This window comes from Pyrus communis, chromosome 9, assembly GCF_041283825.1.
Source record: "Pyrus communis isolate YQ-2024b chromosome 9, ASM4128382v1, whole genome shotgun sequence".
Lineage (NCBI taxonomy): Eukaryota > Viridiplantae > Streptophyta > Magnoliopsida > Rosales > Rosaceae > Pyrus > Pyrus communis.
In genome coordinates this window covers 1486973-1499353 of record NC_142573.1, presented here as the reverse complement: position 1 = coordinate 1499353, position 12381 = coordinate 1486973, and the positions used below count along the sequence as shown (strand labels likewise).

Below are 12381 nucleotides of genomic sequence, written 5' to 3'. Positions count from 1 at the left end.
GTATCAACACACACACACACAAACATATTACCACAACACCAAAAATATATTAAATTTGACCACTCAAAAACCAAAACCGAGAAGAAGAAGCAAAACCCAGAAGAAAAAAAGCTGCGAGCAAGAAATAAAAGAGTGAGCTTAGGGTTTTCGGAATGGTTTGAGATGTCATTGGTTGCGGCGTTTTATAAGTTTTTCTTTCTGGGCCTTTAGGGTTAACACTTAGGTGAGACCACAATTGACGTTAAAATACCCTACTGGATCAGTAAATTCAGCCCATTTTCTATGGGCCTATGCTTCCTCGCTAAATTAACAAATGAGTATCACTTAGTACTACGGTCTAGTGATCATCACTTGTAAGTGAGAGGAATGAATGGAGAACAGATATTTAAATGATTGCTCCGGTTAGTGAGTGGTACGAAACCCGTTGCTGGTGTAGAAGCCAGATTTGTGACCAGAGGGAGGCTGAAATGTCTCTGTGAATCTTCCCGGCTAGCGGAATGGGTGGATAACTGTTGCTTGCCACCAACTGTTCTCTTTTAAAATAAAATAAAAAATGAGGGGTCTAGGAAGAGATTTTCTCAATTGTTTAGTAGTCAAGCAACCTCCAAGGAGAGTTTAACAACTAATTTATTTCTCTCGATGTAATTAACATGCGTGGACTCCCATGTTCCAATATCTTTACCGTTGCACATGATGCACGTACGTACAGGTAAAAAGTGGTATACTACTACTAACCCCTCGAGAGCTTTTGCCTTGTCTCCTCTTAGACAAATTACCAACGATGAGCCCTTCCATGAATACTTTTCATGCAGCCTTTTGCCACCCATTCCCTTTTTTTCTAATTTGAGGCCGCTGAACGCCGGCAGCATTTTCTTAGATTAAGGACAGTATAGAAGCAGATATGGTTGTTTTTTTAGGAGATTAACGGGTGGCGAAGAGGCGAAGACACGGTAGTTAGATGCGAATTCACTTTGGGACAAGGTGGGTCAATTGGCTTTCCAAACTCAAAGATTTTCTGTGGAAGAACTGGGTACTGCCCTTTGAAAATCTGAGATACCCTTAAAAGCTGCTCTCCAGTTATTCACCTATTGCCTCTATAGGCACTAAGTAGGGTAGCTACTAGCCTCATGTCTTTATATGTTGTTGCTATAAGCATCTTTCGATCTGTATTCTTGCTCAAAAGCTATTAACATCAGTCAACATGCTCATTCGAAAGTTGTTCGCATACGTCGACATGCATGCAATATGACTTGACAAATAACCTCAGGCTTACCAAAGCTCGATGAAATGCTACTTTTCATGTTATACCCCGACCCCCCTCCCCACCCCCCAAAAAAAAAATCCTAGTGGCGATAGTTCACCTTTTTAGGGCGTAGGAAGACTCAAATAAATATTTTAATCTCTCCTGATCATTAACGTATGGTTCACAAGCGTTAGGAATTGAATCTAAGACAAATTGTGTATAATACAAATTTGAAATTCGTCCCAACAACTGAGTCATCAATTGTGGTTTAGATATGGTTGTTAAATGTTAATTAATTTATAAAGTAGAGCACAATTTTAACAAAGGGCCCATGACTACTCGTGAGTCAACCCAACCGGACATGGGAGAGATGACCATATTGTCGACATGCATTGTGGTGATCATGATTACTATTTATTTATTTATTTTAACAACAAAAGAACAAAGATTATTATTTGTTTAATAATTTTGAGTACCAATTTATATGTAGCTGGTGGGTCGTGTGACAGCTTACAAGGCCTTGCATGAAAATTGACAACCATATGCCGGTCAAACATATTAGTAATTCAAATTTGTTTAATTTTTTTCCTTTTTTTTTTGTAAAGAAGTGTTCAGATGGTAGTTTCGTCATGACAGTTTACTTTTTTGAATTTGTTTAATTAATCAAGTTGGGAGTTTGAAACATAAAGAATCATGAGTTTCACGCAAAAGTAACAAATTTACATGATCAAATTTCAAAATTAAATCACTTCTAGCAAATGCACTTTTCACAAAATTTGTTAAAATTAACGATTTGTTTAATTACTATTTCTAAGATTAGCCCGTCTTATATTCGGAAAATTCATTCATGATGATGCATCGTGAGTTTGAGGGAGTGTTGAAAAATCGAAAAAGAAAACTATTACGAGATTGATGAATTAGGAAATTTATTTTATTTTCTTAAGGTCTTGATTATTTTGTAAGTATTTTGCTTAAGATTCACTTGTGTTGGGTACTAAGTTTATTGTATTTTTATCCCTTATAAATTCATCTAAGATGGGAGAAGATTAAAGCATTCAAAAGGCTAGAATTCTGAAATATACGTTTTTAGAAGAAGCAGTTTCGAACGATCCCTAACAACATTTAGGACAAAAAATTTGAAAACGTTTTTGGATGCAAGAAGCAACTAGATTTGACGTGCTTTTGACAAAACAAAAAAAAAAAACACTTATAATATAATCACTTATGAGTAAAAGTGTTTTTTTTTTTTAAGAAAGTAATCCCAAACTGACCGTAATGGAGGAATAAACGGAGATGTTTAGGGCAACAGAGAGCAGGGTGGAGGAGCGAGTGGGAAAAGAGCAGGGTAGATGAGGAACAGTTCCCTATATTTGCTGTCATCGGTACTCATGAAAACCAATGCCGAAGCCCTCACTCTCTCTCCCTCTCTTCAAGAAATTTTTTAGTGTGACTGATAGACGGGATAATATACTATATGTACAAATAGTAAGATATATATGTTAAAATATTAATAACTTAAAAAATAAAATTTCTTATCATTCTTATTAAAACAAATAGTGTACCACTTATATTCCCGTCAAAATTAAAAATTTCTCCTCTCTACACCATCTCTCCCTCTCACACATCTTTCTCTCTCAAGAGTGATGCATGAGCACCGTTTTTTCCCTCTTTTTTAATTCTGCTTTGCTCAGAGTTCTATATAGAAGAAAAATCTTCTGCTTTCGTTAACAAGGAGCTGGCTTCTCTGATAACAGTAATATAAAATATTGACATATCTTAATCATGATCGCACAAATAAGAGGAGATGAGAATGTACGGAAAGTGGGATGGGAGAGAAGCCAGCTCCCGTTAACAAAGTTTTACAAGTCAGTTCACAAATAGATTAAAAGTAGCACAGACTCTGAGAGAGCTAGAGAGAGAAAGAGAGAGTAAAACTGTAAAATAGAGAGAGAGAGAGAGAGAGAGAGAGAGAGAGTGATTGTGTGTGGTTCTATTTCTTCTGCTTGCAGAGATGTTACATAAACAAGCGGTGGTTATATATGAAATCTGGGCGTTTGAGATCAGATCGAACTTCCAACTCGTTCATCTTTCATTATTCGCACTCCACATTGTATTCCAACGATCGAGCTTTTTAATCATCCAGAGTCAACCCAAGATCACGAGCTTTGACTTAAATCTCAACCTTTGATTTGATCCCCGCTTCTCCAGGTCAGTTCTTTCTTTCACTTCCTTAATATACATTTGCATTGCTCATTTCCTTCATCCATTTTCTTGTAGTTAAGATTACGAATGCCTTTTTGAACCTCTCATTATTATTTAGATTAGATTAGATTATCGCTCGACCTCGAGTGAGGAGAAAAACTGTGGAATGTAGATTAGATATTGCTAGACGATTCATGCAATTGCAAGCCAGTAGTGTGATGTGATATATGATTTGCTAATGCTTCTTAGTGAGTGATTTCTTTCACTTAATCTAATTACCTTTTATAATTACTAATTGGTGATTGGCTGATTTACTGCGGATCGGTCCCACTCATGTCTAACCTTTTTATTGCAAGGACCTGGATCCTCTCCTGAGCTAATGGAGAGGATCCTACTCATCAATCATCGTGGATCGTTGGATTTTTATCTAACAGTTACAAACAGGGAATCCCTTTAAAGTTATAATAATTGTAACCGTTGAAAAAAAAATTCAACGGTCCACGATAATTGATGAGGAGGATCCTCTCCATTAGCTCAGGAGAGGATCCAAATCCTTATTGCAAGTCCTCTGCTTGTGAAAAAAATCTTGACTTTCTGTTTGAACTTTGAGAGGAGGGTTTTTTTTTTTTTTTTTTTTTTTTTACTATTCAATTTTACACACATTATACATGATATTGTTAAATTGCTAATCAGTTAATAAGTTAATACATCGTTAACAAAATATTATCGATAATAATGGAATGATTTTGAGAGTAATCAAATGGTTAAAAAGTTTTTAATTTGGCTAATAATGACTAGGATATCTATATACTATATTTGTATGATTGTGATACTATCTTTTTCTAAATTTGATTAATGACTTTTTACTTTCTTTCCATTGTTCTTTTCCATGTTTTAATTAATTATTAATTTTTTCTTAATCCACTTTTCCCTCATTCAACACCACAAAACTACAAATTCCCATCTCATCGTTTTTGGTTTGCGCATTAGATTCTCTCCCAAATAACGTTGTTTGCTACAAAATGATTCTTTCTGCTTTCTAGACTTGGCAATTGGGAAGGATGAAACTATTTCGGACATTGCTGATACATTCTTTAATAAAACGAACCTCATATAAATGATGCATTAGGATTTTTCTCGATTAAATGTAAAATCATTTCAGAGTGGCTCAGTGATTTGAGACAAATTTCAAACTCATATTTCACACGACACACCCTAGCTTCGATTCCTAACGCTCGTGAATCGCACGAAGGTGGGCATAAAGAGCCTAGCGCATGTAAATCACACAGTAGTTGTCATGGAGAGGCTGAAATACCTCTATGAGTCTTCTCGACTCTTAGAAGAGTGGACTGCCATGCTCAGCCACCAGCTGATCCCTTTTCTTTAAAGAAAAACTCTGTATTAAATGTGGCAGTAATATAATCAGTTTTGAGTGTCTATATTATTTTTATTTTTATTTTTTCAATCATGGTCATAATTTAGGGCCCATGTGACTTCCATAGATTAGAACTTAAAAATTAGGAGCAAATTGACAATATTTTATTAGAACACGAGATTTAATAATGCTTTCAAAGTAGGTGATACTTTTTTTTCCCCAAATCTACAATATGGATAATTGATGTGTGTTGATTTTGACAGTGCATTAAGAAAATGAAGTACAACTTTCATCAGATAGAAATTTGGTAGCATGTCACCACCTTTGCATTTGTCACACTTTTATGGTAACATTTCCAATCGAATTGCACCCTAACAAAAATTATTCATTTTCCAATTGTCTTTTTGGGGTAAAGCGACCGACCTCTTTTGCTTTTTCACATGGCTTTTGGCATGTGTGTTTCCCTTCCAACATTTGCATGTGTTCTCAACCAAAATATCAAAGTGCATTTCACAAAAAAAATGTCAGACTAAATGTTCAGTTACTTCTTGTGCACGTCTTAGATGTATTTTTAAAGTTTTATTAGTAAATATCATTGTTTTTTCAATAAAAAGTCCCCCGATTTGCTCAGGGGTGGATGCACAATGGGACTAGGATGGTAATTCCAAGACCATTTGTATGTTTCTTTTTTTATACAAGTGGTATTGTAAACTAGTTTAGCTTACCTATATAACGATAATTCAAATTTAAGTGCATAAAGGTGTACATTATTCTCACCAAATTTTATGTACAACACTGATATGACGCTATTTTGTTTATTGCACTATAAAAATCTTTATTTATATCTTATCTTTGTAAAGTATAGACAATTTGATGTAAACGTTTATGTGGTGAAGTTATTATTTTTTGGTCAAAAGTTCAATCCATTGGTGGAAGGTGAGTGAAGGGATGGGATAGGATCATAGGACGACAGAGCAGAAATTGTTCGAGAGCTGAATTAGGCATGAGACATGGAGTGATCATTCGTCTCACGATAACACATTGAGGGAAACTTATTCATAAACTCGGGCCTCCCTCCCTGACTCTGCCTGACGTGTCTCTGTCTCGTCCTCCTTCCCATTCCATTTTCTACCTCACCTTTTAACCTTTTTCATTCATTAATTCATTCATTCGATAATTTTTTCAATGTGTCAGAAACACGATCAAATACACTAAGTGTTATAATAAAAATTTACAATAAATTGTATTAGGATACGTGGTATATCCACCGTATACTCGGCACACTAAAAAATCTCTCTGTTCATTCAACCCGAAACCCTAATTCTCACTGATGTGCTTTATAGGATTCGAGTTGCCTGAGTTTGATTTTGTTTCTGATGTCGGTTTTATGAGTTTAATTCTTATATAAAGAAATTAGATCATATGAGTTTAACTCCTATGGCAATATTTTTCAATGGCGTGAGTTTAATATTTGTGGGAGTTGAAATTTATAAGAATATTCAAACTCATGAGTGCTAAATATTGTAATTAGGAATCACACTCACTCATATTGACTCAAATATTATGATTTACTATGTGAGTTTGTTGTTTATAGTATCCAACTCAAATTTTCCGACCCGCTATAAAAGACTCAATAACACCTATCGTTCTAATAGTGCAAGTTTAATAAACATGCTCTATTATAAGAATTAAACTCACGTGACCCACTAGACTCAACATTTAAACTCCCGACTGATTTTCATATGAAGATATGTTATTGACGATGTTATAGTATGAGTCAATAAAAATCGTTTATGTAAGTTACTCTTTTGATGGGCTTTTAGTTTAGTTGGCTGGAAATGGCCAGCTCGTTGATCTGATTTGAGAATTTTGGCCCGATGGGCCTACAAGTATTTGGCCTAATCATCAGTTGGAGACGATTTTCGTGTCATTCAGCCCTTTGGTCGGGCTAGTTGGAGATGGGCTTATGTAACACTCTTTCAAAACAATTTTATGGACCATTTTGCCCTCCTATAATTAACAAGTTAAAAATGCATGAAAAAGAATAGTCTCTTCACGTCTCTCCTCCCACGTACCAGTATAAAGCATAAGCAAGTAGGAAAGACCCCTCCCTAGAAACTTGGGATCAAAATCTACGCTCCTTCCGCATCACCGTTGAAATTTATAAAACCTCTCATCTTTTGCAGGTCAGGTGAAATCCAATGGACGAGAATAAGCCGCCTCGGGCGTCACGTAACCACCACGGGAGTTCGTCGTCGTCGTCGTCATCATCGTCCGGGTCGTCCGACCATCGCGGAGAAAGTCACACGTCATCCGCGGGACCCACCACGACACCCGCGCGGAAGAGCCGGTACGGGTACGCCATCGACGACGGCGCGGGGGACCGGATCGAGTGCACGGGAAGGTTCTGCAAGTCGTGCAGCGGCGCGTTGATCGCGGACTGCGTGGCGCTCTGCTGCTGCCCCTGCGCGCTGGTGAACTTTTTGACCCTAGCGTTCGTAAAAGTGCCGTGGATGGTGGGGAGGAAGTGCTTGGGATTGGGGAAAAAGAAGGGGCAAAAGCGGGAAAAGAGGAGGAAATGCAAGGGGGGTAGGAGTTGTAAACGTGGGATCGAGTGGGTGGTGGAGAGAGGGGAGGAGGAGGGGAAAGTTCCCGAGATTTCATGGCGGGGTGGGGACGGCGAGGAGGAAATGGAGTGCGACGGTGCCAGGCAGGAGGCGGAGAGGGTGTGGTTAGAATTGTACCAGATTGGACATCTGGGTTTCGGGAGAGTTTCCTTTACTGGTATTCAGTCTCTTGGAAATAAGGGGCAATTAGGGAATGTAAATTAATTGTTTGTGTAATTTAATTTAATTTGTATACACTCGGGGTTAGTGCAGTTCAATTTGCTTTCTGTTTTATTGTTTGTACTGTATACGGAAGAGAAGCGATTCACGCTGTTCTTCTTGTATAACGGTAAAAAAATTAATATGTAAATTTACGAAAATATTGATAATATTTGCCATTAAAGTATCATATTTGCCTCCAAATGGAGGGGTTATAAATCACAAGAAATGGAGTAGTTTTGGAGACGGAGACAGAGATCGAGAGACAGGAAACGTGAGTTTGTGGCAGTGGGAGAGTGACAGGAGGCAGCATGAGGCCAAGGGAAAACTGGGAGTTGGTTACCTTTTTCAAGAAAAATAAAAATAATAACCAGCCTTTTAATTACTTTGATTTTCATATTTACTTATTTTGTTTGCTGCTAGTTGTTGCTATCAGGATCACCTGTGAACTCACGCTCAGTCATATTTTGAAATCATGAAAAGTTATGTTGAGAAATGAACAACCGAGACTAGGATTCTCTTCCCTCATTTTTTTCATTCTCTTTTATCCCCATCTCTCATATTCTTTATTTTGTCTTTCTCTTTCTATACAAAATTATTATAAGATGTTCACGTGGCGTAACTATGACCGTTCAAATAGGAGGGGAAGGAAGAACAGGAAAAAAAAGAGGGAAGAGAATCCTATCTCCGAACAACCGACGCCGGAAGTATCAACGACATTAAAGGCCATGTTTGGTGAGTTGAACGGGATATGTTATTTATAATTAGATTGGACTTGTAACTCAACTTAAGTTTGATGAAAAAATTGTAACACGAACTGGATTTATAAATTCGAAATAAGAAAAATAGGACGGGTTATGTAACCCATCCTCGTACATGATTTACAAGTCCTGTGATCTTCTTCTTCAATTTGGCCTTCAATCTTCTATTTGGTTTGCCGTTGATGTTCTTTTTCGTTTCAACGACCATTTTCTGGTGAGCTCATCTTCGATATGGATCGTACAATGGGGGTGGGTGTGGGTTGATGGAAGAAGCCATTGCGTAGCCTTTCAATAAGTTGATGCCACATCATCAATTACTTGATACAGACTTATACTTTTGTTTTTTTTTTTTTTTTTTTTTTTTGAGAAAGTACGATATTTATTGAATAGAGAAATACGTACATAAGTGAAGATAGGGTGCTAACAACGGGCTTCAATAAAAACCTTGTCGGGACTTTCAATCTGATCGAAGGAAAAAAGAGTGTCCCGCACCAATTAAATATGAAGACCATCCTCAATTAATAAATCATTAATAACATCACGAGGTTCTTCGAACCAAGAAAGTGGATGATCCAGCGTAAGACTCCACCTTGCAAGACGATGTGCCACTTTATTCGACTCTCTAGGTCCGAAGGAAACCTTCCAATGCTCGAACCCCTGAAGAATCCGTCTTGTGTCTGCAAATAGGTGCCCCATATGACCATGAAATGACGAACCTGCATTCTGAATAGCAGTAACAACCAATAACGCATCACCTTCGAACTGGACCTGTTCCGCACTCCATTGCTGCACAAACACAGCTGCTACCCGTGCAGCAATAGCTTCAGCATGCATAGCCGAGCCAATGCCGTACTCCCTACACGCCAGCGTAGCCATGAATTCCCCTGTGGCGTTTTGAACTACAACCCTAAAACCTCCGTATGCATCATTCTCCTCCCAAGCCGCATCGAAATTACACTTTATCCAACCAAAATCTGGGCGTTTCCATTTAAGATCACAACCAATGCTGTAGGCGTTTTAGCTACTTTCCATTTCTTGAATTTTGATCGCCATGTTTGAGCTTTAAGTTGGACATCTAGTGGAGAAATATCAACTCCATTCCATAATACATCATTGTGAACCTTCCATACACTCCACAATAACACGAGAAGCAATTCAATCCTATGAAATGTACGAATACCCAAAGGACTACCAAACCAAATAGCAGCTGAACGTCCGCACATACAGACTTATACTTAGAAACATATAAATAATTATGTAATGATTTTTAATATAAACGACATGTCACGATAAAATTATTCTGATACTCGTCAATATTCAATGAGATTACATAATTCAAAGGAAATCAAAGAATGCAAGTGGCTTGTAACTTAATCAGTTAAGAACATTAGCCCACACACTCGAGATTCATTATTAGAATATCTTTTTTAATAATTTAAGTGAATTTAGTATATATTATTCTATTACAGGTCTTTTAAAAAAAAAAACAATTTGAATAATAGAAAAGGAAAAAAAGACAATGGCAATTGAGTAATTAATCAGGTTTAGACCATCAAAGAATCTTCACCACCGCGCCAAATTTTTGGCAAACCATGGCATATGATATGACGCACGCTTTTATGTACTGCCGCGTGGCACATGTCGGTAACTGAACGGCGTAGGTTAGTACCTTTCTATTGTATTGGATATGCGCTATCCTGCACCTAGATGCGCGCTGTGCCTAATCGGGCTTACGGCTGCGAACCCATACAAACGAAACAATTCTTGCTTCATCTACCGACTTCATCAGAGAGAGTGCGAGTGAGGTTCGAGAAATTTCCGAGTCGACTCGGTGAGCGAAGCGAAGATGGCGAATGAGCCAACTCGGATAATGCTGGGAGTGAACGAGTCGACCATCAAGGGCTACCCGCACGCCTCGATCAGCAGCAGGAAGGCGTTCGAGTGGACGCTCCAGAAGATCGTGCGCTCCAACACCAGTGGCTTCAAGCTCCAGTTCCTTCACGTTCAAGTCCCCGACGAAGACGGTCATCTCTCTCACTATCACTCTCTCTTTCTGCTTTTACTTTTATGTTTTTGCTTGTTATAATTGTGCTTGTGCTCTGTTTGGTTGCTGAGAAAACGGAGGAATTTGAAGAGAAAATGAAAGGATAGGGAAATCGAAACCGTAACTGTAAATTTGTGCTGGAAGATAGTGAAATAATTTGATCAAGGAGTGTTAGGGGGTCGCAGATTGTGTGAGAGTACTAAATTGGCTTCGCGATTGAATAATTTGTTAGTGTCATTTGGTTTGTAAATTGAAATTAAATAGGTGATGATTGTCGATTTGACCTAATCGGCGTTGTATCTAACAATCGTTAAGGTTTTGGTACCAAACGGGAGGCCATTGAGTATGAAGGTGCTTGATAACTTCTTAAGTACTCTGATCATTCCCCTTCAATTTTTCAGTTCGTTTAAGCGGTGAATATTTAGTATTTTGAAGTTCAATTTTGAGTTTGATTGGTTACGAGATCGTACTATTTTCTGTACAAGTTTGTTTACGATTGTGTCTCAAAGTTGGCTTTGATATCGTGACTTCATTTAGCGTGCTTCATGTATTTCTCGTCGTTTCAAAAGGCATTTTGTGATCCGAACATCATGATCATGATCATAATTATTGTTGACGTGGTCCTCTAGTATCAACCGTCATCATAGCGTAGTGAAATTGTGATCATGAATTGATCTGAATTCATCGTTGTATGAACTTTGAACAATGTCAATCACTTTACGTATAGTCCAGATAGTCGAGCTTCTGTAAATTCTTGTTGATTTAAGCATGCTTAGCACTTAGTTTTCATTGCCTGGAAAACTGTCTGATTCTTTATCCTTCTTATTAACGATGTGATGTTAACTGATCTTTGTTGCTATGTATTAACTGGCAACTAACTGTTACTGCAAATAATATGTTCCCTCTTTCTATAATAGGTTTTGATGACATGGACAGTGTGTATGCATCGCCGGAGGATTTTAAAAACTTGAAGAACAGAGACCGAGCTAGAGGGCTTCATCTGCTGGAGTTCTTTGTTGACAGATGTCATGCAATCGGGGTACTGACTTGTGTTGGGGGGCGACTTTAATTGATTGCATCTGAAGAATACTCTATTTTAAGATAACACCTACATATTGGAATCTCGTAGGTTGCTTGTGAAGCATGGATCAAAAGAGGGGATGCCAAGGAAGTAATCTGCCGCGAGGTGAAGCGTGTGCAGCCAGACCTTCTGGTGGTGGGTTGTCGGGGTCTTGGTCCTTTCCAAAGGTATCTCTAAGTCCTTACCTTTCACAGACATGCCTGATATCCACAGTTCTTAGTCTTCTTAGATTGCTGACGTCCTTTTCTCGCATCTTTTGAAACTGGCGGATAAAGTTATTTAGCAAATGTTATATATGCTCACTGCTCTGGAGCATAATTGGGTTATATGCCTTATCATATACAAGGCTATCCAATTAACATATCCCTTTTTCTGTGCTGTGCAGGATTTTTGTTGGGACCGTGAGCGAGTTTTGCGTGAAGCATGCTGAGTGTCCCGTCATCACAATCAAGCGCAGTGCAGAGGAAACACCCCAGGATCCTGTCGATGACTGAATGTTACCGGAATGTGTATGTTTTGTTTCTTTGATTCCGTCAGTACACTTCCCGGCACCAGACCCTTGTACCTAAAAACCAACTGGGAATAAATTACATGTATCCCTTCTGTCGTGTGAATTTTAGTTCTTTCAAATCGTATGCCGAGGGAATTACACTAGTTGTACGATGAAACTTGAATATTTTGCGTTGTATTGCAATTAGTTTGGGGGCTCGTTTTCGAGCTTTCTTGTTCATCATCTTACATTCAGCTTAATACACTCTCTTTTCCATATTTGTTGCTTTTGTCAAATGGAGATTCGATGTTTCGAGGATGCTTCTCCATCTCCCCAAAAGTTTGCGTATTGTTCCGGTCG

General features: G+C 38.1%; 2 protein-coding genes across 3 annotated transcripts; both read left to right on the top strand.

Moving 5' to 3' along the window:
* The first annotated feature begins 2835 nt into the window (after positions 1 to 2835).
* LOC137740874 (uncharacterized) lies at positions 2836 to 7720 on the top strand. 2 transcript variants are annotated; one of them, XM_068480677.2, is made up of 2 exons: positions 2836 to 3451; positions 7007 to 7720. In XM_068480677.2, the coding sequence occupies exon 2, from the start codon at positions 7022 to 7024 to the stop codon at positions 7649 to 7651; it is 630 nt and encodes a 209-aa protein (XP_068336778.2). In that variant the 5' UTR covers positions 2836 to 3451; positions 7007 to 7021; the 3' UTR covers positions 7652 to 7720. The 2 variants fall into 2 exon arrangements, with proteins under 2 accessions (XP_068336778.2, XP_088555688.1); XM_088699562.1 differs by lacking the exon at positions 2836 to 3451 and adding an exon at positions 6891 to 6914.
* A 2364-nt stretch (positions 7721 to 10084) lies between these two features.
* Positions 10085 to 12264, top strand: LOC137739372 (universal stress protein A-like protein). Its single transcript, XM_068478940.2, has 4 exons — positions 10085 to 10430; positions 11368 to 11489; positions 11580 to 11698; positions 11917 to 12264. Exons 1-4 carry the CDS (start codon positions 10253 to 10255, stop codon positions 12023 to 12025), a joined length of 528 nt encoding a protein of 175 aa, XP_068335041.2. The 5' UTR covers positions 10085 to 10252; the 3' UTR covers positions 12026 to 12264.
* Positions 12265 to 12381: the final 117 nt, after the last annotated feature.

Coding starts and splice junctions, on each gene's coding strand:
- LOC137740874 (XM_068480677.2), top strand. CDS start 7,022: ATGGACGAGAATAAGCCGCCTCGGGCGTCACGTAACCACCACGGGAGT.
- LOC137739372 (XM_068478940.2), top strand. CDS start 10,253: ATGGCGAATGAGCCAACTCGGATAATGCTGGGAGTGAACGAGTCGACC. Junction 10,431..11,367: donor TCAAGTCCCCGACGAAGACG/GTCATCTCTCTC, acceptor TTTCTATAATAG/GTTTTGATGACATGGACAGT. Junction 11,699..11,916: donor GGTCTTGGTCCTTTCCAAAG/GTATCTCTAAGT, acceptor TGTGCTGTGCAG/GATTTTTGTTGGGACCGTGA.